Here is a 26,676-nt window from a genome sequence, read left to right on the forward strand (position 1 = left end):
AGCCTCTATGCCCAAAGCTTTGCCTTCGGCAGTTTCAAAACATTGCTCGAGGGCAAATTTGGCATCAATGTCGAGAAGGATGACCCCTATATTCATCCGAAGAGCTTTTGTAAGTTGTGTCGTCTCGCAACAACTGACAAGGCTCCCATAATCTGGGAGATTCACCGGGAAGAGGACTGCCCAACGTGCGCCTTAGAAGAGCAAATTCAAAAAGGCGGTAGGCCGAAAAAAGCAAAGCGAGGCGGTGCGAGAGGGCAGGCTAAAAACTCCGCTTGGGAAGAGACGACAAACGCGGGTTTAAAAGCACAACTAATCGCGCGCGTCACCGAGCTTAGTGCCTCTATGAACACACTAAGGGACCACCGACTCACCGAGCGCTTTGACTTTTTCGAAACGAAAAAAAGAAGAGTTTCATTGCGCTATTTGCCTAGACGTCCTCGAAAAGCCTCTGTCATCAAAGTGCCAGCACAGTTGCTGCTCGGACTGCTGGAAATCTGCGTTCGAGTTGGGGGAAAAACATCCAGCATGCCCAATATGTCAAGAGACGCTGGCGGACCCTAATGACCTCCAGCGCGCACCGCTTGTTTTAATCCAGCTTTTAGAGGGGTACCTGGTTAAATGTGGGGCATGTGGTACCCGATTGCATTATCACCTGTGCAACAGTCATCCCTGTCCCCCGAGAAAGCGCCAGCGTGCGAATAGCCCCGTCCCTGCCGCTGCTGTTGTGCTAGATCCTCAGACCCGAACCCTCGAGCAGATGTTAAACGAGGCCCGCACTGGCCTCGTTTCCCCTGATGTTGCGCGACTTGGGAATTTGATTGTGAACACAATCTGCAAGAATTCGGAGGATGGGATAACAGCCCGATTGCCTGGATCTGGAAAGGTATTTTGTTCTAACTATATTTTTTATTCTTTTTTGCAATATTATAAATTACATTATTATTCTCTTTCAGCCAACCGTGGTCATGAAAATACCTCAGGCACAGACTTCAGATTTCATCCGGGAACGGAAGTTTCCTTCAGGCTTTTTCGGCGAGCAGGGTGGTGAATCAATTCATCATGAACTCAACCAGTTGAACCGTGAATTCAGCTCGATCCACCCTGCGTCGCGTCGGCTACGAAAAATAATAGAAGAGCATAGCATTAGAGTTGCACCTCTAAACCGCTCAAAATATCCAGAGAAAAAAAATCGAAAACGAAGAGCTCACACCGCTACAACCTGATTAAGCCGAGTCAGTCTCGTTTCTTAATAATCCGAGTCGTGTATCAATTGTAAAACTATTGCAAAGCCAGGAGGACGCGGGAGCGACAAGTATTACTCCTTCGATGTTCAAATCAGTATTAATATTCTATCGAAAATAAACTTAAACCAACTAAAAAAAAGAACTCAACTTGGTTTTACTTCAAATTTATCTCAAGTCACCTTGAAACTAGATTTATTTTTCATATTTTGAATTTGAATACGAATCAACATTCCCTTTGTGCTCCCTTGGTGTTTTATTAATGGCGGCGGACCGAAGAATTTAGCCCTTATCCGCTTTGACGTAGCACTTTATAATCGCAATCTCCCAAAACACTCACCGTGCCAGGCGATCATACAGCCATCCAACTCGTAGAATTAGGCACCCTCTACCACGGGAAAACTTCCAAAAATCCACAAATCCAACTAGAGTACAAGTAGTACAACGATATCTTTAACTTCTGCACGAGTTAGGCTCCCAAAAATCAAACTCGCGTAGCGCGAATTTGTAAAGGAATTGAAGCCATCCTTCGCTCTGTGTCGGTTCCGCCATCTTGTCTGCTTGGACTCTGATAAAATAAGCACTCTAAACCTCAAAGAACACGGGATTTCATTGGTTTAAAAACAAAGGACGCGATCGGCTTAGCTGTAAGACAAAGACGACGCGAGCGTTGCTAACTGATCGTTGCTATGCAATGGGCAACTCCGCAGGACACTGTGATCGCAGGCGTTTTTAACTAAATGTCGCGCTCGACGGCGGCGTGGGGCATGGCTACGCCCCATATTTGTTTAATGCTCTAGTATCGTGTCATCAATAGCTCAATAGTGTCATCAATAGCTCAATAGTGTTATCAATAGCCTGCTACGGCTCTGATAAAAAAAACTATATATTTTATCAAAACCATGCCAGCAACTGGCTTCATTATTTATAATAACGTCAAAAACTCCTTGTATAAAATATCCCAAAAATATTTTCAGAAATAATCACGTGCAGCTTGAGCCTAGTTCCCGGCGTCCTTTTGAGGTTCAGGTGCTTCACCTTGGTCCAAGAAGGCTGGGGAGATTTTTCCAATAACGTCACAACTCTTTATTAACCACGGGAAAAAGATTAAGGGTCTGGGTCAGAACGCGTGGGACCTTTCTAATGCAGGTCCTTTTATAGAATTATCACTTATCCTTCCTAGATTCCTAATAACAATGACGCGAACAAAACGGACAATATTCTGGCTTAGCATCGCCTCGGTCCTTATTTCTCAAATTCTGTTGAGCAGGAACCAATGGTAGCGCTTCTTTGTTAAGCCACTCATTTGATAGCTTCAGTCACTTGCCCCAGGCCTAAACATCTTGCCAATCTCTCGGATCACGTTGAGCGTGAATTCCTGGTAGCGCTTTTCGGCCTGTGCCTGTTGCTGAAACAGTTTATCAAAAAGCTCCTCCTCTCGTCTCCTGTTTTCTTCCATGAACCCTCTCACAATCGTCAACAACCGGTCGCCCTCGTTTCCACGCGTTATCTTGACAACCTTGAGAGGTCGAGGGTTCTTGCGGATTTGTTTGTTATGAATGTTGATTGGTTTGTTTGACGCCTGTCTGGGCACTTGTAGCAGGCTGTCTGCGCACGCACCCGGGCTGCTATCGTCACTCGATCTACTTTCTCCGATTTCCTCGCATTGGGGTTCCTGTCCCTGTGGGGCTACGTGGACTGGGCCAACTGCGACCGCAGGGGCTATTGGGATTGAACTACAAGCGAGGTTGATGTGATTGTGCGTATTGTTCGTGCTACAAGGAATTGTGGTTACCATGCGCGTGGAGCCCTGGACCAAGTTCGACTGCGTTGACATTGCTAAACTCTGGACAGCAACCGGAACCGGAAGCGAATTAGAAGATGTTTGCATCGACGCAGCCATAGTCGCCATGGAAACATCTTGCGTTTCAATAACTTCTGACGACAGCGGTAGATGTACAATCTCATCCGCCCTGACATCCTCCCCTCCGTCGAACTCTTCAAACTCATTATCCTGAGGTATCGAATCCGTCGACTTTTTACTCAGAATTTCACTGACCATGTCAAAATAATTGGTCAACTGTCGACTGACGATTCCATTGTACTCCCCTTTAGCCCTCTTATAGTCCGCTATGATATTTTTGATACGTATTTTGCACTGTGCCCCGGTCCGTGGCCCTAAAGCGGACACACCGTCCGATATGCACCGCTTGTTGAATTCCCGCGCTATTTGCTCCCACTCTCTGAAGTTTCGTTTTTTGTTTTTGAGCGCCAAATAGCGCGTGCCCCAGACCTCTACCAGATGACGTGTCTCGGCGTCCGACCACCGGGACGAGTTAGTCAGGCAGGTAGACCGGACGGATTTGTCCGATGACGCGGCAGACTTGTCCCCATCCATCATTATTAGCTGCTGGGACGGTACGTACACCTAAAAAACCAGGGAAGTCAGGCACTATCACATGATGCTAGGCCAGTGTACATATCAATCAATGGCGATCGTTTTTCTAAATAGTCTAAAAAAGCCTGGGGCGAGCGCGCGGGGGACCTGTGATATTCTAAAACGTTAAGGACTAGGTTCCATTTTCAGGATGGCTGCCAGCAAAATCGTGGTAAACACAAATTCCTACAAGTTTACGTGGAAATCCTCGACTTAAAAAGCTCTAGAACGATAAAAAAGCGAAAACAGTGTTAAAAGCTGAAACCCAAATACGGTATGTAATGCCTAATAACGAAATAAAGTACTCTGCAGGCCCGTACCCAGGTTTTTTTTGGGGGGTTGCGAAATCCGAAAAAGTGGACCTAATTTTTCCGGGGGGGAGGGGGAGGGAGTTCTCTGATAAAAATCTAACCACCTCCGAAAGAACAAAAAAGGGGTTTTTATGCCTTTGCAGTATCTCCACAGGACGTTTATTGTCGGATTCGGCTACATACCAGAGTGATTTAACTTATGATTTTGAGTTTTGTCTACAAAAAGCACGTCTATTGAGAACCGAAAGTGGACTTTCGGCCGTTGTGGGGGGGGGGGTGCCTTCGCACCCCCTGCACCCCCCTGGATACGGGACTGCTCTAAGTTCAAATGTCCTCATCCTCGGGAACCCAGCACGTCGAGGTCACAGGCGCGAGAACATGGCAGAACAAGACTGACCTGGGTACCCAAAGATGAATGTCCCCTAGCCTTTTTATATTTTGGAAGAAGCACGAAATCTCATACCTGAACCAGTCCACGTGAATTGGCACCGGAAGTCGAGAGACCGGAAGTTGAAACGCCAAGAGAATGAGGCTGTTGGTGCAGACTCGAGGCATGCTGGTTGGGTAGCCTGTGAAAAAGACAAAGAAAGTGAACGAGCCTCTCAACGACAACAATATGTGACAATAACACCAAAGAAAAATTGATTTTTTCTTGTCACCGTGAAAAAAAAATCATCAACATTGAAATAGCCAGGACCGCGTTGCGTGACACTGTTGTTTGAGTTTCATTTTTAATTTTCGAAACTATACAGGCTTGTTTCACTCGATCACAGACGATTGGTACCACTTATATGGAAAATCACCCTGCGATCATATGAAACCACTTGCGATCGGAATGCAATCGGAGCTCTAACGTACGGTCAAATCAGCTGCGATCGTGTACCACTTATATGGAAAATCACCCTGCGATCATATGAAACCACTTGCGATCGGAATGCAATCGGAGCTCTAACGTACGGTCAAATCAGCTGCGATCGTGTACGACGACCATATATGGAAACCACTTTGCGATCGGAATGCAATCGGAGCTCGAACGTACGGTCAAATCAGCTGCGATCGTGTACGACGACCATATAAGGAAACCACTTTGCGATTGGAATGCCGGAGCTCTAACGTACGGTCAAATCAGCTGCGATCGTGTACGACGACCATATATGGAAACCACTTTGCGATCGGAATGCTATCGGAGCTCGAACGTACTTTAAAATCAGCTGCGAAACCAGCGTTTAAAATGAATTTCAGAGCCATTCAAGTGTGTTTATTTTCCCTAATTAATTTACTTTTTATTTTATCACAGGCGATTCTGTTCAACGACATGTTCTAACCCAAAGATGATATTAGTTTTTGGGACAAAAACATTTGAAATAATGTAAAATATTGCGTTTTATTAAGTGTTGCTTTTATTTCCAACCGCCGCCAAAACGAGATGGAAACTTGGCCTACAATTAAATCTGTGAACGAAGTTATGTAATGAAATCATAGGCGAATCAGGATCCTTCGGGAAAATAAAATATAATTTGAATTGTGTCTTGACTGTGTCCTCAATAAAGCTAGTTTTTTTTTTTTTTTTTAGCTTTGTGTGAAATTGTGGCGCATAAAGGGGTTTAGTCCCTCGGGATAAAACTTCCCCCAACAAAGGAAGAGGAAGAGAGTCTCGAATAGACTCTTTAGGGTACGTAAAATTAATAAAATGCGATGGATGAATTTGAACCAGTTTTAAATAAACCCGATCAAATGTCAATAAAATAAATCAGACAGTTCATATCGGACATATTTATCAGCGAATGTTTATATCCATTGCCGTTTTCAGTTATCAAATCTTAAAAATAGAATCAGTCCAAACGCTAGCTAAAACACTCTCGACAATGAAGACGCTATCTAGTTTCTAATGTCGTTCGTTTCTCGTGATAATTCAATTCAACTCGGTGTTCACTCTCCCCGTGTTGACTCTCCCGGAGCCAATCTCCCTGAACATATGACCTCTTTTTATAAAATAGAATTCAGGGGCCTAGTTAATTCACTTACAATGCCACATTCAGAGGTGTTTTTGTCGGATCCTGTTTGATCTGATGAGCCGCCATCTTGCTTTTGATCCTGTCGTGAGTTCGATGTAGATTGAATTCCAAGCCGAAATCACGTCTAGTAAAGGTCTAGTATAGTCCTTTTGACTGCTACTATTTCCTGAAGGGTTTGGCAAAAGGATTTCTACACTTGATCTCGTTCAGACGAATACCTAAACCGAATTTTTATACCAGCTACGTTCGATGTGAATTGTCGTGAGTTGGATCGCGTCTTTGAGATATTCGCACAATGTGATTGGTTTCTAACAACAAAAGCTATTGTCATCCTTACGGTATTGAAAGCGATCGGGAATCTTTCTTATTCAAATTCAACGCTTCCCGCAAATATTATATTTTCAAAACTGTCAACAAATGTAGACATTTCAGATTTTAAGAAATTGACCTTTTTTTGAGAAATGATCATTCTCTCGAGTTGTTACTTTGATATAATTTCTTACGATTTTATAGCCTTTTTTCTGCTTTCCTCAAGATTTCTGATAAAAATGAGGGCTGAAATTAATTCTCTCCCCACCGCCCCTTCAGGAGGAACAATTTTCCGCTTCCCACCATATTTTCGATACCCCCCCCCCCCCACCCCTACCACAAAAAACGAAGAAATAAGGAGCAAAGGAAGAACGACAAACGTCAAAGAAACGCGAGCAATAGATTATCTGCAAGCTGGTCAAAAAATGGAGGAAATGAATTGGCTAAAAACATTAATTAAAAAAAAGTGAAGTTACTCAGTGTACAGAATGTATATAGGGAATATATAGGTTATATACAGGTTTGCATTGCATAAATAATACGTGGCTTAATCCGACTCCTGGATAGTGAATGCTAAATAACTGGTCCAGAACCTATACTCGTTAAACCAAGAAGTCCTGATTCACCCAAAGAATTCAGTAAAATCAATCAATAAAGTTTTCGCCCCCCTCCCCCCTTAGATCTCGGAAATTTCTCTTTGGCAATAAAAACAGGGCGGTACAACTAAGCCTTATCAAGAATCAAACAAAAGCAGGCGCGTACACAGGGGGGGAGGCAGGGTGCGCGCGAACCCTCCCCCCCCCCCCTTGGCGGCCAAAAAGTGGGTCATTTATTAGTAAGGAATCCTCAAATACTACGCTTTTTTCCTATGATACATATGAATGCGCACCCCCCTCTGGGGGGGGGGGGCAATCCTGGGTACGCGCCTGGAAAGAATATGCTAAATTTGCAAACTTAGCCCGAGTATCAGGCGGGAAAAAAAAAAAAAAACTACGACACAAATACTAGACGAGACGCCTGCCGCCCCTTTTCAGGCCGCTGTCAAAATACATCGGCTGTCAATAACTCGCGTGGTAGCACAATCAAATGCAAAAATCATATTATAAATAGTATTTATGTAAAGCAAAAAAATCCCAGTGGTACATGTTATATACAAGGGTAATAATTTTAGTAACCACGAACCACGGTGAGGTAACTTTATTATTTAAAGGCTTTCATAAAACTGAGAGGAAAACGCTAAGATAGTTCACGGCGCAGGAGATTTAACAGTCAGATCCAGACATCACCAAATTACTACAGGATATTCACATCACCAATTTACTAAACAGTAAACTCTACATAGACAAACGTCTGCTTGAACACAAATTTAATTATTATTTAATTATCGCGGGAAGTACTACTAGCAATCCCTAAGAGATGTGATAACCACTACTTATGATATCCGTACTACAGTCAGTAGTACTACTAGCAATCCCTAAGAGATGTGATAACCACTACTTATGATATCCGTGCTACAGTCAGTAGTAGTAAGGCAGCTTCTATGGCATCCATATTTCCAGCGCCTTTGGTATAACTAGTAGATCTTAGCTTTGAAAAATGATACCGATGCGAAATAAACACATACAATGACCGGCCTGGGCAAGACATTTGAACATGATTATAAGGGCCAATCAGAGGGCGCTTTTTTCCCCCTAAATTTTACAGTATTTGTATCGGGTCCTCTTTATCGCTTCCCGGTATATGCGAGAAACATTTTCTGGTAAAATGCGCAAAATACAAAAACCCGCATAGAAAGAGAACTATTGCGAATACATAAAAATACACACAAATATCAACCTTGCCGACGTATCCCCTGCTATGTTTGTTGTTTTTTTTGATTATAAAAATGAATCAAAACAAACAAACTCAAAACCAAATAGCAGCAATCTGGGAGTGCAAGGATGAATGAGAAAAGCGTTTAAATTGGACCAGTACGGTGAAGTCATCATCTTTTTCCCCTCTCTCTTCTTTACTTGCGCGTCCTGTGTTTGTTATTTCTGAAATTATTGTAACTATTATTCAAGCTTAACCCGACTAGATTAGCCTGTTCAATGAGCGGGTGAGCACAGAAAAGAAAAAAAATATTGTATTTATGTACAATAAAGTTGAAGTTAAGGCTGTTATATTATCTCGATTAAAAAACAATGTAGCTGTTATATTATCTCGATTAAAAAACAATGTTTAAAAAAAAAACATGTCTATGTTAATGACCCGTATACGGTTGTTACCGTATAGGGGTCATAGACATCCAGCCCCCATCAGCCCCCCCCTCCCCCCTTCGGGATAGTAAATGAACTTTCCCTAAGTTACTCATTTACTCATTTAGAATCAAAGATGAAAAGGTGCCAAATAAAATAATTCAATTGAAATTAAGGAAAAGGATCCCTTGGCCACCAAGGGAGGAGCGCGCACCCTGCGCCCTCCTCCCTCCCCTCCCCCCTGTGCACACGGCTGGGGAGGGGGACACTGAAGGCAGCGTTGAAGGTGGGGTCAGGGGGGACCGATCTTTTCATTGAATAAGTATTGTCATGAGAAGAATTAAATCAACACAAGGCAAGTATGTTGCCTTTAGGTGGAAAAATTGTGTCGATTTATTGCTTGTCAGCACCACGCTTAAGCAGACCATCTAATTTTTCTACAGCTTGTCTGTAATCTTTGTAGTTATACCATATTGTCAAGAGAGTTTGTTCATAATATCATAATATCTTGGAATTATACAATAACAACTGTGTAAAAGTTGCAAAAGAAGTAGCAAAAAATGAAGCGGACGGGGAAGGGCAGGGGGCGATGTGTATGTGTTTTCTCTTTTTTTTTTTACATGAAGACGCTAAATAATGTGATTCACATATATATCGATTGCGCTTGGGATATAACCGAGAACAGAAAAGGAAAGACAATAATAAAGCCATAAAAAGCACTGATAAATTATAAAAAAAAAAGTTAAAGTCAATTTCCCGAGGATCGAGTTTCCTCAGAACAAATGAAACGAGAGAAAAAAAATAGATCATACTTCCAGACATAAGCTGAAACGCCGCCAAAGCTCTACGGCTAGGCTGAAGATTTCGGTCCCAGCACCGCTATCCAGCGAACTGTACAATGCATAGGAACCTGAGGTACCCGCGCATTAATGGGGAGGCAATAACCAGGATCCCAGCCCTGTCTTAGTCGGTTACGCCACGCACAGCTCGCTGAAGTGTAGACTGAAAAATATCGGTGTCTTTTTCACGCTTCTTATGCATCAGAGCCCCTGCGTGGTGTTATGGTAGTGTGGTCATTCACGAGACGCTGTGACCTAGGTATAAAATGTATTGCTGCCTTTAGTCGCATTTAGTATTTAGTTCTCCTGTGCTAAGTCGCTCACGTGTACAGGTGTACATCTATCGTGCTCATCACAAACAAAAATAGAAAGCTGAAGTTGAAATAAGAGCGATGTAGAAAAGGTGTCCCTCTGTTAATTATAAAAAAAAATCGAATATTTAGGTGTTCATATCCATACACTTGCATCGCCATCTGGGACGTAGTGAGGGCAACACAAAGGTGGCATATAATAAAAGGAAATATTTGTCTCAATATTTTACATTGTATAAGGTACCGAAAATAAATACATTGTATTGCAAATCTCCCCCCCCCCCCCCCCCCCCACTCACACACACTTTTGAGACCATTTCGCCGCCCCGAAGATTAGGTTTGTTCTTGTAAGGCTTCAATGAGTTTTTAATAGTAATAATAGGATATTCCACGGTAACACGAAAAACGACAAATAAGGAACAACATTCAGTGGACCATTCAGGGGCCTTCCCACAAACTTGCGCCGCTTAGTCCATATCACTCCTTAAAGTTGCCATGACCAATTCAAGATTGCATCTCTTAGAACAATCTTCAGAGCTTGCGTTTCTTACCCTCCCATCCCTTCTCAAGCTTGCGTTTCCTGCTCCCCCCTTCCTTCTCAAGCTTGCGTCTCCTAGAACCCCTCCCTTCTCAAGCTTGCGTCTCCTGCCCCCCCCCCCCCCCCACACACACACACACTTCTAAGCTGAAGTTTTCCTCCCGTCTCTTATCCCCCTCCCCCTTCTAAGCTTACGTCTCTTATTCCCCCCTCCCCCTTCTAAGCTTACGTCTTTTATTCCCCCCTCCCCCCTAGATTACGTCTCTTATTACCCCCTCCCCCCTCTAAGCTTACGTCTCTTATTCCCCCCTCCCCCCTCTAAGCTTACGTCTCTTATTCCCCGCTCCCCTCTCTTAGCTTACTTCTCTTATCCCCCCCTCCCCCCTCTAAGCTTACGTCTCTTATTCCCCCCTCCCCCCTCTAAGCTTACGTCTCTTATTCCCCATCCCCCCTCTAAGCTTACGTCTCTTATCCCCCTCTCCCCCCTCTAAGCTTACGTCTCTTATTCCCCCCTCCCCCCTCTAAGCTTACGTCTCTTATTCCCCCCTCCCCCCTCTAAGCTTACGTCTCTTATTCCCCATCCCCCCTCTAAGCTTACGTCTCTTATCCCCCCCTCCCCCCTCTCAGCTTACGTCTCTTATTCCCCCCTCCCCCCTCTTAGCTTACGTGTCTTATTCCCCCCTCCCCCCTCTAAGCTTACTTCTCTTATTCCCCCCTCCCCCCTCTAAGCTTACGTCTCTTATCCCCCCCTCCCCCCTCTAAGCTTACGTCTCTTATTCCCCCCTCCCCCTCTAAGCTTACGTCTCTTATTCCCCCTCCCCCCTCTAAGCTTACGTCTCTTATTCCCCCCTCCCCCCTCTAAGCTTACGTCTCTTATTCCCCCCTCCCCCCTCTAAGCTTACGTCTCTTATTCCCCATCCCCCCTCTAAGCTTACGTCTCTTATCCCCCTCTCCCCCCTCTAAGCTTACGTCTCTTATTCCCCCCTCCCCCCTCTAAGCTTACGTCTCTTATTCCCCCCTCCCCCCTCTAAGCTTACGTCTCTTATTCCCCATCCCCCCTCTAAGCTTACGTCTCTTATCCCCCCCTCCCCCCTCTCAGCTTACGTCTCTTATTCCCCCTCCCCCCTCTAAGCTTACGTCTCTTATTCCCCCCTCCCCCCTCTTAGCTTACGTGTCTTATTCCCCCCTCCCCCCTCTAAGCTTACTTCTCTTATTCCCCCCTCCCCCCTCTAAGCTTACGTCTCTTATCCCCCCCTCCCCCCTCTAAGCTTACGTCTCTTATTCCCCCCTCCCCCTCTAAGCTTACGTCTCTTATTCCCCCTCCCCCCTCTAAGCTTACGTCTCTTATTCCCCCCTCCCCCCTCTAAGCTTACGTCTCTTATTCCCCCCTCCCCCCTCTAAGCTTACTTTCCTTATTCCCCCCTCCCCCCTCTTAGCTTAAGTCTCTTATTCCCCCCTCCCCCCTCTAAGCTTACGTCTCTTATTCCCCCCTCCCCCCTCTAAGCTTACTTCTCTTATTCCCCCCCTCCCCCCTCTTAGCTTACTTCTCTTATTCCCCCCTCCCCCCTCTAAGCTTACTTCTCTTATTCCCCCCTCCCACCTCTAAGCTTACGTCTCTTATTCCCCCCTCCCCCTCTAAGCTGACGTCTCTTATTCCCCCCTCCCCCCTCTAAGCTTACGTCTCTTATTCCCCCCTCCCCCTCTAAGCTTACGTGTTTTATTTCCCCCTCCCCCCTCTAAGCTTACGTGTTTTATTCCCCCCTCCCCCCTCTAAGCTTACTTCTCTTATTTCCCCCTTCACCTCTAAGCCGACGTCTCTTATTCCCCCCTCCCCCCTCTTAGCTTACGTCTCTTATTTCCCCCTTCCCCTCTAAGCTGACGTCTCTTATTTCCCCCTCCCCCCTCTAAGCTTACGTGTTTTATTCCCCCTCCCCCCTCTAAGCTTACGTCTCTTATTCCCCCCTCCCCCCTCTAAGCTTACGTCTCTTATTCCCCCCTCCCCCCTCTAAGCTTACTTCTCTTATTCCCCCCTCCCCCCTCTAAGCTTACGTCTCTTATTCCCCCCTCCCCCCTCTAAGCTTACGTCTCTTATTCCCCGCTCCCCCCTCTTAGCTTACTTCTCTTATCCCCCCCCCTCCCCCCTCTAAGCTTACGTCTCTTATTCTCCCCTCCCCCCTCTAAGCTTACGTCTCTTATTCCCCATCCCCCCTCTTAGCTTACGTCTCTTATCCCCCCTCCCCCCTCTAAGCTTACGTCTCTTATTCCCCCCTCCCCCCTCTTAGCTTACGTCTCTTATTCCCCCCTCCCCCCTCTAAGCTTACGTCTCTTATTCCCCATCCCCCCTCTAAGCTTACGTCTCTTATCCCAATCGAGAAGGACAACAAGCTAGGAAATTTAACAGACAAAGAAGACAAAGACCCCCATGGAATTCAAGCTATAATGAAGCATTTCCGCCACTTCCACCACCTTTCCGAGCACTTGACGCATTGGCGGAATATTTCAAAAGACAGGGGTTTGCGCACCGTCCAAGATAAGTGCATATGTTTAAATAATTTAATTCACATGTAATCAGAAAAAGATTCGTTTTGGTTGTTGGAACTTAAACGGTTTCAACAGTAGGGTTGTGGGAAATAAGTTAAAATTTAATGATACTTTAAGCACTATTAAAAGACACGACATTTTTGGGATAGTGGAAACGCATGCAAATCAAAATTCCGATCTCAAAATAAACAACTATAAACATTTTGTAAAACATAGAGATTCAACAAGATACAAAAAATCGGGGGGTATAGCCGTGTACATCAGAGAAAATATTTCCAGTGGAGTTAAATATATACCAACAGATAATGAAAATGTCCTATGGGTTAAATTGTGTAAAAATATTTTCAACTTACAAAAAGACATTTATTTAGGAACTGTGTATCTAAGCCCAGCAAACGGGCGATGTAATAATTATGAAGAAGACATTCTAGAAGAACTTGAATTTGAAATATTAAGGCTCTCTCTAAAGGGGGATGTCATTATCCAAGGGGACTTTAATGCAAGAACGGGTATTTTGCAAGAATTTGCTCTGGATGATGAACAAAATGACGAATTTATGGGTCTACCAAAAGATTACCAAATTGATATTCCAAATAATAGAAATTCACAAGACTCTAAGGTGATTGACAGCCGAGGAAGAAATTTAATAGAAACGTGCACTGCACTCAATATGCGAATTTTGAACGGCAGAGTAGTAGGTGACCTTGAAGGTAAGAAAACCTGCTTTCGATACAACGGAAGTAGCGTTGTTGATTACATAATTGTAAATAATGAAAGTTTAGACATTGTTGATTATTTCATTGTGAATCCGCTTGAGCCACACCTGACTGATCACTGTTCGCTTTCATGCAGTCTAAACCTGAAATTTACATTTAAACAAAAGGATAATTCAGAAAACGTACAACTAAGTGAGCTCAAAAGATTGCGCTGGAATAACGAGATCAGTAGCGAGTTAAAGCTATTGTTCGAGTCCGAAGAAGTGCAAACAAATTTAAATGCGGCTTTAAATAATAATTGCGTAGACACATCAGTAGATCTTTTTACAGAAACGCTCTTATCCGCATGCGAAAACGCAGGACTGCGCTACCAAAACAATGACATTAAAGAGAGCAGCGTTAACAAAATGTGGTTCGACAAGGAATGTAAAAATGAAAAAGAAAATTTACGCTCACTAGGCAAATTACTTTCAAAGCAGCCTGACCAACGCGAGCTAGGAGCCGTCTTGAAGGAAAAAAAGAAGTCTTTTAAAAAACTCTGTAGGCGGAAAAAGTATACGCATTATAATAATATAGTAAACAGTATCGATTTCAGAAACTCTAAAAACACTTGGAAACAAATAAATAGGATTTTCAACAGCAATACACATAAACAATCACATCAAATTAGACCCGAAGAAGCTGCTGTTTTTCATCAGCACTTCGAACAATTAAACGCGACAATAGAATCACAAAATACAATGGAAGAAGTAGAAAAAACGCGAATAAACAATAGGCAAGGGCCACTGGATCACGAATTCACGGAACTCGAAATAACTAACGCCATAAAAAGTCTAAAAACGGGTAAAGCACCCGGCGCTGATAATATTTTAAACGAAGTATTAAAGTGCGGCGAAGAAACTCTGAAAAAGCCATTACAAATTTTGTTTAATAAAATTTTGAATAGTGGGGAATACCCATCTAGCTGGAGTTATGGTCTGATAGTACCGATCCTGAAAAAAGGAGATCCTAGTAAACCGGAAAATTTTAGAGGTATTACCTTACTCTCGTCACTAGGAAAAGTTTTCACATCCATAATGAACAACAGATTGTACAATTACCTTGTCGAAAGAAAAATAATCAAACCTGAGCAGGGAGGATTCAGAAAAGAGCATGGAACAGTGGATAGTATTTTCATCCTAAAATCTTTGATTGACAAATACGTTAAAGCAAAGCCAAAAAAGAAACAAAACTTCCTATTTACGTGTTATGTTGATTTCAGTAAAGCTTTCGACAGAGTACCAAGACACAAACTTTTTGATAAGCTAGAGCGTTCAGGCGTAACAGGGCGATTTCTTGAAGTTTTGAAATCAATTTACACAAATGATAAGTCCTCAGTCAAAATTAGAAATCTGTTAACGCCAGCCTTTAGGTGTTACAACGGAGTGAAACAGGGATGTATGATTTCCCCGACACTATTTAATTTTTATCTCAGCAGCTTGTCCGAGGAACTAAATACAGTAAGAAATTGCAACGATGTCGAACTCAATTCACGACCTATTAGTTGTTTACTTTATGCCGACGATTTGGTAATCGTCTCGAAGACTGCCACGGGGCTACAAAAATATTTAGACAAACTAAGCGAATTTTGTGATGAAGCAAAACTCACTGTTAATCTAGAAAAAACTAAGATAATGATATTTAATAACTCTGGGAAAACAATGAACAACTATCTCTTTAAATACAGAAACAGTAAAGTTGACATTGTCAAGTCATATAAATACCTTGGGGTGCATTTTAGCACCTTTGGGAACTTCAGCCTAGCAAAGCAAGAAATAAAGAAGGTCGGACTAAAAGCTTTGTATAAGCTTCGAAAAGAAATGGGAAACCACTTTAGAGACAAAATAACTCTAACACTTAGGCTCTTTGATACCCTTGTAACCCCAATTCTATTATATAGTAGCGAGGTGTGTGGAACAGACTGCAATGACAAACTAGAAAAAGACCCCATAGAATCTGTACACACAAGGTTTATACGTTGGCTGCTAGGCGTCAACAGGTACTGCAGTTCTAATGCATGTAGATCCGAGGTCGGTAGATTTCCAATGCGTTTAAAAGCCAAATGTAGAGCAATAAAATATTGGCAAAAAATGATAAATTCTGACCACAGTAAACTTGCTGTGTTGGCTTTCCTAGATTCTTTAGAAAATAACAGCAAGGTAACTTGGGTGCACAAACTGAAAAACATTTTAGATCGAGCAGGCTTGGGCTATATATGGCTTGATGCCCCAAACACGTCTATAAATTTAATAAAGATGCGCTTTGAAGATATCGAGCGACAGGTGTGGCTAAGTGAGATTCACAATGATAGTAGAAGAGACCCACGCCAAAAGAATAAATTGCGAACTTTCAGGACCTTCAAGGTGGTCTACGAACTTGAAAAATATCTTACCCAAATTAATAATGTACAACACAGAATTGCCGTCACAAAATTAAGACTAAGCAATCATAATTTGGCCATCGAAACAGGTAGACATGCCAAACCATATGTGCCCCCAAATGAGAGGAGGTGCACGATTTGCAAAAATGGAATAGAAAACGAAGAACACTTTCTTGTAAAATGCCCTACATACAACGCGATTAGAAAGGCATACTATAGTGTTATCAAAGACAAAACTAATATCAACTTAAATGCAATGACATCTGAAAGAGCTTTCCTTTTTATTATTACCATGGATCAAAGAAACGAGATCATTAACAGGGAAACTGCAAAATATATTTTTGACTGCACAAGAAAAAGATTTGAATGCCTAAAAGAATAAATGCACACCACGGATAATGACAAACTCCTTTTTATCTTAACTATTTGGAAAAACACCTGATATATAATCATGTATAAGGGTACCAAATAAAATATATTGATTGATTGATTGATTGATTGATATCCCCCCCTCCCCCCTCTCAGCTTACGTCTCTTATTCCCCCCTCCCCCCTCTTAGCTTACGTGTCTTATTCCCCCCTCCCCCCTCTAAGCTTACTTCTCTTATTCCCCCCTCCCCCCTCTAAGCTTACGTCTCTTATCCCCCCCTCCCCCCTCTAAGCTTACGTCTCTTATTCCCCATCCCCCCTCTAAGCTTACGTCTCTTATCCCCCCCTCCCCCCTCTCAGCTTACGTCTCTTATTCCCCCTCCCCCCTCTAAGCTTACGTCTCTTATTCCCCCCTCCCCCCTCTAAGCTTACGTCTCTTATTCCCCCCTCCCCCTCTAAGCTTACGTCTCTTATTCCCCCTCCCCCCTCTAAGCTTACGTCTCTTATCCCCCCTCCCCCCTCTCAGCTTACGTCTCTTATTCCCCCCTCCCCCCTCTAAGCTTACGTGTCTTATTCCCCCCTCCCCCCTCTAAGCTTACTTTTCTTATTCCCCCTCCCCCCTCTAAGCTTACGTCTCTTATTCCCCCCTCCCCCCTCTTAGCTTACTTCTCTTAATTCCCCCCTCCCCCCTCTAAGCTTACGTCTCTTATTCCCCCCTCCCCCCTCTAAGCTTACGTCTCTTATTCCCCCCTCCCCCCTCTAAGCTTACTTCTCTTATTCCCCCCTCCCCCCTCTAAGCTTACGTCTCTTATTCCCCCCTCCCCCCTCTTAGCTTACGTCTCTTATTCCCCCCTCCCCCCTCTAAGCTTACGTCTCTTATTCCCCCTCCCTCCTCTAAGCTTACGTCTCTTATTCCCCCCTCCCCCCTCTAAGCTTACGTCTCTTATTCCCCCCTCCCCCCTCTAAGCTTACGTCTCTTATTCCCCCCTCCCCCCTCTAAGCTTACGTCTCTTATTCCCCCCTCTCCCCTCTAAGCTTACGTGTCTTATTCCCCCCTCCCCCTTCTAAGCTTACGTCTCTTATTTCCCCCTCCCCCCTCTTAGCTTACTTCTCTTATTCCCCCCTCCCCCCTCTAAGCTTACGTCTCTTATTTCCCCCTCCCCCCTCTTAGCTTACGTCTCTTATTCCCCCCTCCCTCCTCTAAGCTTACGTCTCTTATTTCCCCCTCCCCCTCTAAGCTTACGTCTCTTATTCCCCCCTCTCCCCTCTAAGCTTACGTGTCTTATTCCCCCCTCCCCCTTCTAAGCTTACGTCTCTTATTTCCCCCTCCCCCCTCTTAGCTTACTTCTCTTATTCCCCCCTCCCCCCTCTAAGCTTACGTCTCTTATTTCCCCCTCCCCCCTCTTAGCTTACGTCTCTTATTCCCCCCTCCCTCCTCTAAGCTTACGTCTCTTATTTCCCCCTCCCCCTCTAAGCTTACGTCTCTTATTTCCCCCTCCCCCTCTTAGCTTACGTCTCTTATTTCCCCCTCCCCCCTCTTAGCTTACGTCTCTTATTCCCCCCTCCCTCCTCTAAGCTTACGTCTCTTATTCCCCCCTCCCCCCTCTAAGCTTACGTCTATTATTCCCCCCTCCCCCTCTAAGCTTACGTCTCTTATTTCCCCCTCCCCCCTCTTAGCTTACGTCTCTTATTCCCCCCTCCCTCCTCTAAGCTTACGTCTCTTATTCCCCCCTCCCCCCTTTAAGCTTACGTCTCTTATTCCCCCCTCCCCCCTCTAAGCTTACGTGTCTTATTCCCCCCTCCCCCCTCTTAGCTTACGTCTCTTATTCCCCCCTCCCTCCTCTAAGCTTACGTGTCTTATTCCCCCCTCCCCCCTCTTAGCTTACGTCTCTTATTCCCCCCTCCCTCCTCTAAGCTTACGTCTCTTATTCCCCCCTCCCCCCTCTAAGCTTACGTCTATTATTCCCCCTCCCCCTCTAAGCTTACGTCTCTTATTTCCCCCTCCCCCCTCTTAGCTTACGTCTCTTATTCCCCCCTCCCTCCTCTAAGCTTACGTCTCTTATTCCCCCCTCCCCCCTTTAAGCTTACGTCTCTTATTCCCCCCTCCCCCCTCTAAGCTTACGTGTCTTATTCCCCCCTCCCCCCTCTTAGCTTACGTCTCTTATTCCCCCCTCCCTCCTCTAAGCTTACGTGTCTTATTCCCCCCTCCCCCCTCTAAGCTTACGTCTCTTATTCCCCCCTCCCCCCTCTAAGCTTACGTCTCTTATTCCCCCCTCCCCCCTCTAAGCTTACGTCTCTTATTCCCCCCTCTCCCCTCTAAGCTTACGTCTCTTATTCCCCCCTCCCCCCTCTAAGCTTACGTCTCTTATTCCCCCCTCCCCCCTCTAAGCTTACGTCTCTTATTCCCCCCTCCCTCCTCTAAGCTTACGTCTCTTATTCCCCCCTCCCCCCTCTGAGCTTACGTCTCTTATTCCCCCCTCCCCCCTCTTAGCTTACGTCTCTTATTCCCCCCTCCCCCCTCTAAGCTTACTTCTCTTATTCCCCCTCCCCCCTCTAAGCTTACGTCTCTTATTCCCCCTCCCCCTCTAAGATTACGTCTCTTATTTCCCCCTCCCCCTCTTAGCTTACGTCTCTTATTCCCCCCTCCCCCCTCTAAGCTTACGTCTCTTATTCCCCCCTCCCCCCTTTAAGCTTACGTCTCTTATTCCCCCTCCCCCCTCTAAGCTTACGTCTATTATTCCCCCCTCCTCCCCTCTTAGCTTACGTCTCTTATTCCCCCCTCCCCCCTCTAAGCTTACGTGTCTTATTCCCCCCTCCCCCCTCTTAGCTTACGTCTCTTATTCCCCCCTCCCACCTCTAAGCTTACGTTTCTTATTCCCCCCTCCCCCATCTAAGCACTATTCAAAATGACAACAGAAAAGATTAAGACCAAAAGAACAAATTGCGTACGCTCAGAAAATTTGAACTGTCCCACAATTTAGTTTCCTACTTTTTAGGGATGAAACTTTTTTTGAGAGGGGGCGGGGGGTAAAAAAAAGTTTCATCCCTAAAAAGTAGGAAACTTTTTATGTATTATATGGAAATAAGTAATCAAAAATGCAAGAAAAGCTGTTTACTAGCGTTGCCAATAAAATATTTAGGCTACATTTACTGCTGTTGAGCCGTGAACGCTTTTCCACAAATGACAAATTCAACAATATTTATCTGTTTATTACTCGGTAGTAGTCCGTTTAAGCTTGACTTATAGGATCAATTAAAACAAAAACTTTTTTACACATTGACATTATCTAATAACCTGCCGTACTAGATTCCTAGTATATTTTACAATATGTAAAAAGTCTGAATCGGATACCTTTGCTTTGGGACAACCCCCTCGAGTACCAGATCTGGGAGATCTATCAGACCAAAGGCATAGGACGATTTTATCTTTTATTAGGACAGTCCCATGCAGTAAAATTTAAACTAGATATGGACTAGTTATATGGCATATAAAGATAGATACAGGTATAGATACATATTCTTTACTGTTTCAAAAGGCCACATTTGACTTATAACAATAAGAAATATTATTTCATGGTTGTTTTTTATTGCACGATTTGATTATATGTATCTATATTTTGTATTATAAATGTAGTTTTGTGGATTTTTAAAGAGGAGGGGGGTCAACCAATTTTTTGGGTTTCTCCTGTGGGGGTTAACAAAGTGGCGCTGAATACCAACACCCCCCCCTCCCCTTCCTCGGCCATAAATAATGAACACTCCCTAAGTCCACGTCTCTTAGTCACTCCACAAGACCCAGAACGCAGAAGGCTCTTAGCAGACGTGACTATCAGGACATTAGTCACGATCAGATCCCGCCTTCAAAACGCTGTGATTATATGGTCGATTTGCGAGGTACATTAAAGTCGTACAGCCACGCGCCTCAACGCATTCTGCCTAGATAACGCTGGTGATACGAGCCAACTAAAATCTGGCTCATGACTAATAAAGACGAGATTACACAAACCATGTGAAGTTTAAAAATACGGGTATTCAGTCACTAAAGGAATCACAGCGAGAGGATGAAAGGGCAGAAATAATGGGAAAGGAATCGAGAGTGAAAGCTAAAGGAGTGATGCTGTTTCGAAATGAGAACAAAGCCTAATCGAGTCCGATCCCTAGTCTGATAAAACAAGACCCAATATTGCTCAAAAACACATTTGCCATTCTTTCTTAGATTATTATTCCCACATATCTAAGGCATCTCGGAATCGTGAAATTTGATTGGCTACTGGCTTGAATGTCTTCTGAGGTATATCTGCCTATCTTGAAGCCAATCGCTGATTCATATCTTTTTAGACTAAGCGGCTCAAATAATACAAACACACGCACCAACAGCAAATTTCCATCGATTATCTCTCCTATTTCACTCTTTTTTAAAGTTCTTTTCACTGCTTAAAAGTCACCCTTGTAACACTTTTTTGTTACCACATTTTGTAGCAATCTAGCCGATAGACACAATCATAACGGAGCCTTTTACCCAAGCCCCTATCTTGCTTCTCAATCTTCCGGTGTAGATTTACGAGATAACTTGGGCAGCACTCGGTCTCTCCTCTGATTGGTCGGTTTATCGTTGTGTTACTTCGCTGGTACATTTTCATGCTCGTTTTCGCCAACTTGGCTGCTGCTTATCGGACCTCAATTAGTACTACACTTCGGAATTTACCGGGGGAGGGGTTAAAGTCAAGTATTTAAATCCTCGATAATGTCTCTAATACCGAATATTTGTACTTACACGCCAGTGAAAGCCTGTAGAATTGAGTTTTAACTCATTCATTAAAAAAAATAGGGGGGGGGTTTTGTTAGGCGTGGGGATTTCGGCGCATAGAGAAATTACCCCTCCCCCTATTAGGTCGATAATTTCCCGCCTTCTTCATATAGTGGACGAGATCCTAAGCCAGATCCGGGAGATCAAGAGAGCAAAGTTGTCTTGGTAGCTCTACTGATAAGGATTCTGGCCTCCTTTACTGTTTATTAACGAATACTTATTACAACGCAAGCTGAAATGTAGTAACCTGAGCTTGATTTTAGCCAGAAATCACATCGATTTGATCGCGAAGTTTTGCCGCCATTTTCCATTGATTCAAGCCAGTCATCAAGTTGCGTTGGTGAAACGACACTGGCACCAGATATACCCAAAGAATTCTATCCTTTCGATAAAGACTTGCAAAGATAACGTAATACCCATCTACAGTGACAGTTGAACACAACGAAGCCGGGAGCAAAAACCCAGAGCATCTGCTTTGTGTAAAGCGACCGATGAAATACAACCCAGAGGACGCCATCTTGGCTTAGTTTGCTTGTGTTGTGTTATTTACAATGGCGGAAAATGAGCCAAGTTCAGCTCCTAACGCTGAAAGCCCTGCTAATAATGGCGATGAAAACTTCAGTGAGGATATTAAGGTAGGGATATGTTCGCAAATTGTGATTTATGGTAGATATATTTTGAATTTTTACTGCAATACTTAAAGCTTAGTTTCTTTGGAAAATTATACTTTTCTATTGTTTTGATTCCTAGTAAAGTTGCCCGGTCTTCCGTAAAATTAGCCTCGACACATTTATCAGCAAATGTTCTGTCCCTTAAACATAATTTAGAGCAGAAAGTCAATCTATTGACACCCACTTAAATATGTCCAGCAAAAAAAATGGTTGCTATTCTTATTTTCTTGAATTTTCACGTGTCTGTGTTAGGCTACAACTTGTGGCTTGTTTATATTTTTTTCTGGCATAACATTTTGTATAATATAGTTTATATTAAAACAATACAATTAAATAGTATTGAATCATTTACCAGCAAAGATGTTAAGTTTCTATGTTAAGATGTAATTGCAATAAAATTATTATAGTCATAGCCATTGATATCTTTATCTTCATAAAGGCAAGTTTTATTCCACCCCTAAGAATTCAGGGTTTTGATTGTGGTTGTTTCTGTTGATGATATCATAGTTGTAATGTTAAAAGAAAGTTACATATTTTTGTTTGAAAATGTGAGAGAAAAAAAGTAACAGAATTGAAATATTTTAGGGTTGAATGCATTATGCTTGAAGTGCAAGCTATGGGAAATGACCCCTCCCCTGCTGAGGTGGGAATTCCATTTTCCAGGGGGAGGGGCTGGCAAAGCTGATTTCTAGGGTGTCAAAACCCAGATTTTTTTAAAATAAAAAAAGCCCATCCATTGAATATTGATCTTTTTTTGGAATCTTACAGTTTGTAAGGGTTGAAAATGGGGAGTTCTGATATAATTCATGTGTTAAAATAATGTCAATCACATTTATCGGAAAATGAAGATTACTAAACCATCAACTATTGAATCAAACTATTAGAATAATGGTTCAGGAAGTTTCTGAGCATTTTTCACAATTCATGGCAATCAAATGGCCCTGCTCACAAATTATGGAGATCTTAGTTATTATGAATTACAGATAATGATTTGTCTGTCACGATTTACAGTACCGCTCTCGAACATGTGGACATATGTTCGCGAAATTGTTCGCGAAATTCGCGAACACCGTTCGCGAAATTCTCGAACAACGTTCGCGAAATTCGCGAACAACGTTCGCGAACAGCTGATGTTCGCGAACACAGTGTTCACACTGTGTTCGCGAACACAGTGTTCGCGAACAGACCGGGACAAACCGATTGACAAACGGGAACTCGTACCGTGTAACCGAAGACTTACAGTACTGATACTCACTTAAAATACATACAGGAGTTCTGCAAGCGATTCAAATAAATTGTTCGTGTAAAAGTCAGCTGAGAGCTATGGTTATCGTTAAAATCAGAAACAACAAATTCAGTTATAGTCTCATATGCCTTTAGTTCAATTATTTGTAGACGATCAAGACAAGACACTTTCAAGTTTGAGAAATAAAGACGATAAAGATGGCGGATGAAAGCCAAAGCATGCGAAGGATTCGATCGTGGATTTACGAGGGCAGACACAGGCAAAAAAGTTAGTTAGTTTATTCTGAAAAGATTGCCTCGAAAAGGGAAGGAGTGTCGATCGCTTGATATTCTTCGAAGATTGTCGAATGTGACAACTGCTAGCGAATACTTTTGAACAGCGGGAAGCCATTTATTTAACAAATACTTGTTTTACACACGGGATAATTAATTTGGGGAAGGAATGCCGATCGCTTGATATTCTTCGATGATTTTCGAATGTGTGAAAACTGCTAGCGAAGAATTTTGAAATTCTATTTGACAAATACTTGTAATAAACACGGGAAAAGGAATGCCGATCGCTTGATATCCTTCGAAGATTTCCGAATGTGTGAAAACTGCTAGCGAAGAATCTTGAAATTCTATTTGACAAATACTTATAATAAACACGGGAGAAGGAATGCCGATCGCTTGATATCCTTCGAAGATTTTCGAATGTGTGAAAACTGCTAGCGAAGAATTTTGAAATTCTATTTGACAAATACTTGTAATAAACACGGGAGAAGGAATGCCGATCGCTTGATATCCTTCGAAGATTTTCGAATGTGTGAAAACTGCTAGCGAAGAATCTTGAAATTCTATTTGACAAATACTTGTAATAAACACGGGAGAAGGAATGCCGATCACTTGATATCCTTCGAAGATTTTCGAATGTGTGAAAACTGCTAGCGAAGAATTTTGAACATCGGAAAGCCATCTCTTTAACAAAGACTTGTATTAGACACGGGAGAATAAGTTTGAGGTGGGAATGCCGATCGCTTGATATTCTACAAAACCCGAAAAGAAGACATTTATAGTAGAGCATGTTGTCGCTGACTCATGTATTCGAACACAAACGAAAATCATTCGAAAATCTTCGAAGAATATCAAGCGATCGGCATTCCTTACTCAAACTAATTCTCCCGTATCTAATACAAGTTTTTGTCAAATAAATGGCTTCCCAGTGTTCAAAAGGATTGGCTAGCAGTTTTCACACAATCGAAAATCTTCGAATAATATCAAGCGATCGGCATTCCCTCCTCAAACTAATTCTCTCTCTTTGTCAAATAATGGCTTCCCGCTGTTATTAAGTCTACCCTAGCAGTTTTCACACATTTCGAAAATCTTCGAAGACAATCAAGCGATCGGCATTCCCTCCTCAAACTAATTCTCCCGTGTTTAGTACAAGTCTTTGCTTTGTCAAATAAATGGCTTCCCGCTTTTCAAAGTATTCGCTAGCAGTTAACACACATTCGACAATCTTCGAAGAATATCAAGAGATCGGCATTCCCTCCTCAAATTAATTCTCATGTGTTTATTACATGTCTTTGTCAAATAAATGGCTTCCCGCTGTTATTAAGTCTTCGCTAGCAGTTTTCACACATTTCGAAAATCTTCGAATAATATCAAGCGATCGATCGGCGTTCCTTCCTCAAACTAATTCTCCTGTGTTTATTGCATGTCTTTGTCAAATAATGGCTTCCCGCTGTTATTTAGTCTACGCTAGCAGTTTTCACACATTTCGAAAATCTTCGAAGAAAATCAAGCGATCGGCATTCCCTCCTCAAACTAATTCTCATGTGTTTATTACATGTCTTTGTCAAATAAATGGCGTCCCGCTGTTATTAAGTCTTCGCTAGCAGTTTTCACACATTTCGAAAATCTTCGAATAATATCAAGCGATCGATCGGCGTTCCTTCCTCAAACTAATTCTCCTGTGTTTATTGCATGTCTTTGTCAAATAATGGCTTCCCGCTGTTATTAAGTCTACGCTAGCAGTTTTCTGACACATTTCGAAAATCTTCGAAGAAAATCAAGCGATCGGCATTCCCTCCTCAAACTAATTCTCCCGTGTTTAGTACAAGTCTTTGCTTTGTCAAATAAATGGCTTCCCGCTTTTCAAAGTATTCGCTAGCAGTTAACACACATTCGACAATCTTCGAAGAATATCAAGCGATGGGCATTCCCTCCTCAAACTAATTCTCTGTCTAATACAAGTCTTTGTCAAATAAATGGCTTCTCGCTGTTCCAGCTGTTATTAAGCCCTGGATCACACGTTACCGTTCGTCAAACCGTTTATTTTGCATCTGTTCGCGAACAGCGTGTTCGCGAACAGTCTAACGGTCTATACGTTGTTCGCGAAAGTTTCGCGAACAGTGTCCCTATGTTCGTGAGCGGTACTGTACAGTAAACTTAAAAGCTAGTTTATGAATCAGAAAATTAATTATTAGCAGCCCTGTCTGAACAGCATTTATAAGCCCGTATGCTTTATATGCTGTATATTTTGCTCTAAATATCCAGACGTAAGCAATGTATTGATCATAGTCAAATGATTGGATTTATTTGCATTGAGTTATCAGGCAAAATTTAATGGTGAAAAAATTTGAGTTAGTTTACATTTGATTTCCAAGAACAACTAAACTTGAACGCATTTTAGTTCTTAGAAATAATCATCAATTAATAATTGTTTAACATTTAAATTGTAGCAGATTAACTAAATGAAAATCTTAATCTTTTTGGTTATGTCTGGTAAGCATGCAACCATTGCCTCCCCCCCCCCCCCCCCCCCCCACCCTCTTAATGCAAAATGTCCATCATGCAAGGTACAGTATTAACTTGTCCATCATTTAACTTTCAGGACTATGCAAAGACTACCATGAATGAGCTTCTGGGCATGTTTGGTTACGATGATGAAATGACCAGTGAATCAGTCAGCAGTTTAGACATCAAGGTCCCAGATTCTATGAAAGACACTAACTCCACAACGCCCAACCCTGTCACAACCACCTCAGCATTAGGAGGGCCAGTGGACCCTGTCATCGTCAGTGTAGAAGGTACAGTATAATATTAATTAGCAAACAGTTCTACAATCCCCATCATTTATTTTATAGAAGATAAAATACTGTATGTGTCAAAGTTCAGTGATCAAGATTAAAATGAAACAAACTAAGCCATGTGTTCATGCTAAACCTAAGTTGCTTGACTATACAATTGTTAAATTTTTGTGTTAAACTGTCTTACAGTGTGACACAGGCTAATTATCACATTGAAAGTTTTGTGAAGTAAACCAATAAGGATGCGAGAGTTAACCAATTAAATCAGCTTTCATTGTCACTTGAACTACAAAACTCTGATAACATTGTAGTGTACTGATGTGCCCTGAAGCATTTCTTTGCCATTCTGGTCTGGATATTTTTTTTTATTCTGATTGGTTTGCTTGACAAAACTGTCAAGGTGACCATGGTAACACATGTCAAACTATAAAACAAGCTCAAGCCCAAGCTAATTTCGTTTGAAATTAGCATTTTTTGGGTCCCTTTCCTTAGCTCTGGTAAAACGTTCACTAGAATCTACAATCTACATCTAACTTTATCTACCAAAATACAAAGAAAAGTAAAAACTCAATCACCTTAATTAACTATTGTAGTCAATCC

General features: G+C 42.7%; 4 protein-coding genes across 4 annotated transcripts in view; 3 read left to right on the forward strand and 1 right to left on the reverse strand.

The window, feature by feature from the left end:
• The first annotated feature begins 375 nt into the window (after positions 1-375).
• On the forward strand, positions 376-1,383 carry LOC116621184. The gene is made up of 2 exons (XM_048721611.1): positions 376-883; positions 954-1,383. The coding sequence occupies exons 1-2, from the start codon at positions 758-760 to the stop codon at positions 1,221-1,223; spliced, it is 396 nt and encodes a 131-aa protein (XP_048577568.1). The 5' UTR covers positions 376-757; the 3' UTR covers positions 1,224-1,383.
• LOC116618507 lies at positions 887-6,297 on the reverse strand. Its single transcript, XM_048721609.1, has 4 exons — positions 6,015-6,297; positions 4,453-4,558; positions 1,582-3,669; positions 887-1,115 (listed from the first exon to the last, which is right to left on the reverse strand). Exons 1-3 carry the CDS (start codon positions 6,068-6,070, stop codon positions 2,557-2,559), a joined length of 1,275 nt encoding a protein of 424 aa, XP_048577566.1. The 5' UTR covers positions 6,071-6,297; the 3' UTR covers positions 887-1,115; positions 1,582-2,556.
• A 6,323-nt stretch (positions 6,298-12,620) lies between these two features.
• On the forward strand, positions 12,621-16,061 carry LOC125559871. Its single transcript, XM_048721999.1, has 2 exons — positions 12,621-14,258; positions 14,443-16,061. The coding sequence occupies exons 1-2, from the start codon at positions 13,336-13,338 to the stop codon at positions 14,474-14,476; spliced, it is 957 nt and encodes a 318-aa protein (XP_048577956.1). The 5' UTR covers positions 12,621-13,335; the 3' UTR covers positions 14,477-16,061.
• Positions 16,062-21,175: 5,114 nt separating this feature from the next.
• Positions 21,176-26,676, forward strand: part of LOC5512854 (sex comb on midleg-like protein 2) — a 41,329-nt gene continuing 35,828 nt past the window's right edge. The window contains exons 1-2 of the mRNA XM_048721827.1: positions 21,176-21,724; positions 25,881-26,076. Of these exons, the coding sequence (XP_048577784.1) occupies positions 21,641-21,724; positions 25,881-26,076 (280 nt within the window). The 5' untranslated portion in view covers positions 21,176-21,640. The remainder of the gene's footprint in view (positions 21,725-25,880; positions 26,077-26,676) is intronic.

The sequence above is a fragment of the Nematostella vectensis genome, chromosome 14 (assembly GCF_932526225.1).
Source record: "Nematostella vectensis chromosome 14, jaNemVect1.1, whole genome shotgun sequence".
In the NCBI taxonomy this organism is placed as follows: Eukaryota; Metazoa; Cnidaria; class Anthozoa; order Actiniaria; family Edwardsiidae; genus Nematostella; species Nematostella vectensis.